Raw genomic sequence first — 3,155 nt, 5'->3', positions numbered from 1 at the left:
CTAGATTGAAACAAAATGTGCCTTCATAGTTGCTAAGGACAAGCAATGGATTTCAACAGAAATTAAATAGAATACAAACAGTGAATGTAAATATGAGAATGTGTATTTTATTATTGTAGATGCCAATACCCAGAATTCCAAGCAAGGCCCACCTCATTGTTCCTGGAAACCAGAGACAAATTAAGAAAGACGGCAGTGGTGAGAACGAAGATAACTTACAAGGAGCATGTCACGACATGGAAGATGATGTGAAACCAGGGGAGAGAACTGATATTCTGAGGATACCTGAAAGCGCTGAAGGAGAATACGAAGTGAAAAGTGAGATCAAGGACATTAAAGCAATCCTCAACACACTGCCTGTAGGGGTGGTTAGGAGAGAAGCGATGGATAATGAGATGATGCCGGGATCTCATCAAATGACATCAAACATTCCTGTCAAAAAGGAAAAACCAAAGCGTAATAAACAAAAGAAAAGTACTAAAAGTGAAAATAACATGGACATTGATTTTCAGCTTTCCTCTGACATAATGTGTCTATCAGAATCGTCTAAAGGGGTCGTGAATTCCGTGGCGGACAGCAAAATGGCAGTGAATGCTGAACAAGTGAATAGTTTTGTTAGGTCTGCGCTTGTCAGCAATGGTCCGGCAAAGTCCACTGGCTCGGTGGAGAGTGTGACCAGTATAAATGCCAGAACAGCCTCCCTACTGGCAGCACACCTAAAGAGTGTAAAAAGTACGCTGACTGCTAATAAATATGGCTCTTCATATCCATTAAACCTCTCTTCCAATGGGAAGGAAACTGGAAACTTGGAAACGGTGACTAGTACTGTATCCAGCAGTTCATAGCACAACACACTGGATTTGATGTGTTGGCTCGGTGTGTCATTTTATTGTAAATGTGGGGATGTAATTGCACACCTATGGCTTTTACTGATAAAACCTGTATACCACGCCCACATTTTGATTCTTCCAATTTATTATGCTATTTTCCTCTTTTATATCCAAGTATGGTCACTTGATATATAGAAATCAGGGTTTTTTTTGTTAGCTGTTTGGTGAATAATTTGGAATCGGATGGAACTAATGAAATGCTGAAGAATTAAGTTTCAGTGGTAGCTGCAGATTTCACATCAGTTTCTTTATTTACATGCATTTACTATTACATGAATGCATTCTTCCTATATTTATTTTACATATGAATATTGAAGCTATAATCACAGAATATTGAAGCTATGCATCTGATCGTAGTTTACTCAGACCTCCAGGGTTGAAAGAGAAAGTAAAATATACGTAAGCAATAGGAATGTTAAAATGTATTTTGTATTTTATAATTCGAAGAAAAAAATTCTTTTAAGATGGTAAATGTTCTGAAATCCACAAAAAATTGAACTAACTTTGTAAAGTTTAATTTGGTAATGTACGCACACACATATTCGCACACATACTGATGAACTACATCGCATTTATTGTATCTGAAAGGCAATTTCATCAACTTTCAGTTCCAACTGAACTTGGTTGGTAAATCTCCAGTCTGTAGTGTACTGGGGCCTGATAAACTTGTGTATTCATTTATTGATAGATTATGTACATTCATATAGGTTGTAGTTTACAATGGGCATTATTGTTAAACAAATTGTAGGGCCTTGAAGTATGTAAATTTCAGTGTCTGTATGCCTGCATTTAGCTAGAGTTAATGAATTCTTCAGTGAAGAATTTTAGAAAATATTAAGTTTTGTATTTTTTAACTCACCTGAGTCAGTCTCAAAGTGAGCTTTCTGATCATATTTTTTTTATCTATCTGTCTTTATTGTCATTGTTAACTTTTCACATGTTTTACTTCTTCAGAACCACTAGGCCAATTTCAACCAAACTTGGCACATAGTATCCTTAAACACTCTCTGAATGGTAAATAATTGGCTATAGTGAAAATAAGGTAGGGTGTTGAAAAAAAATCTTTTCAAAAGACACTCTACCTATAGTGCCAAATTTTACTTGAAATCTCCCTTATACCCGGCCCGGATGGGACTGCAATAGGTATTCATAAGTTTTACATAGAAATATGTAAGAGGAATCTTTGAAAATTATCTTCTGAAGAACCACAAGGATTATACTGTGTCAGAATGAGGTGAAAGCGCCCTCTTGTGACGTAGATTCCTGTTGACACTGTGACTCAGGAGCCCGAGCGGAATGCAACAGGAGTGAAAAGTGTGTACAATTAAGATCTTCTGCTCTAACCTCATATGCAAGTATTTCTTGTAGTGTTTTAAACCTGGAGAATTACAACAGAGGTTTAAAATTATGCATGAGAATATAGGGAAAAAAGTTTAAAATCTTCCTAGGGACAAGGAGTGTTTAAATGTGCTAACATCTTCATGTAGTGTGCATTCAAAGTTCAAACCATGTCCTGTGGGTCCTAAGCAGGACCACATTGGAGGTTAAATGTTTCACATACATGTAGGAATATATAGGAATATGGTTTTATAATCTTGAGGCTACAGTTCGATGAACATGGAAGAGTGGATTCAATTTTCTTCATTCTGTTATAGAGATTTTATAGATTTACCAGTACACTCCTAGTGTCCAGCTACAAGTCTGTACAGTATACCTGTAGGAGCAAGGTTACTCGAGTGAGTGTTGTAGCCCAAGGGCCTCTTTGTTTTATATCTGGCTTTGTGATACTGCCATTGTGTGTATGTGTGTCTAAGTTTATCATGCTCTGTTTAGTGCTCACATCTGTTAACTGTTCAATCATTGTTCATTATTAAATTATGCTACCTGCCATGTACATTTTTCTTTGTGTGTTGAATGTTTCACCACTATATGTGATAAAAAAAATTTTGATAATCTTTTCACCCAGTCACCAAGTCTATCTTATTTGAAAATGTTAATGAATTCCAAGCTTCAGTTCATAGCTTACTCAAGTGATAGGCTCAAGTGAAATTTCTGATCAAAATTATAACTCTTAACATTGTTTTGCATTTTAGGTCACCCAAGTCACTTAGATGACCTATTACGATTGGTATTTGTCCATCATTATTTGTTAGCATCTGTACATAATCAACATGGCCATTTTTATTCCCTGTAATCAGAGAATTGGGGGCACATAGTTTTTGGTCTGTTTGTCTGCAAAAACTTACCTTGGCCATAACTTTGAAT

General features: G+C 36.1%; 1 protein-coding gene across 1 annotated transcript in view; it reads left to right on the top strand.

Moving 5' to 3' along the window:
- Positions 1-2,780, top strand: part of LOC125678432 (POTE ankyrin domain family member E-like) — a 22,905-nt gene extending 20,125 nt beyond the window's left edge. Inside the window, exon 7 of the mRNA XM_048916878.2 lies at positions 120-2,780. Coding sequence (XP_048772835.1) covers positions 120-845 — 726 coding nt within the window. The 3' untranslated portion in view covers positions 846-2,780. The remainder of the gene's footprint in view (positions 1-119) is intronic.
- Positions 2,781-3,155: the final 375 nt, after the last annotated feature.

This window comes from Ostrea edulis, chromosome 2, assembly GCF_947568905.1.
Source record: "Ostrea edulis chromosome 2, xbOstEdul1.1, whole genome shotgun sequence".
Classification (NCBI taxonomy): Eukaryota; Metazoa; Mollusca; class Bivalvia; order Ostreida; family Ostreidae; genus Ostrea; species Ostrea edulis.
This window is presented reverse-complemented; position numbering and strand designations above follow the sequence as displayed.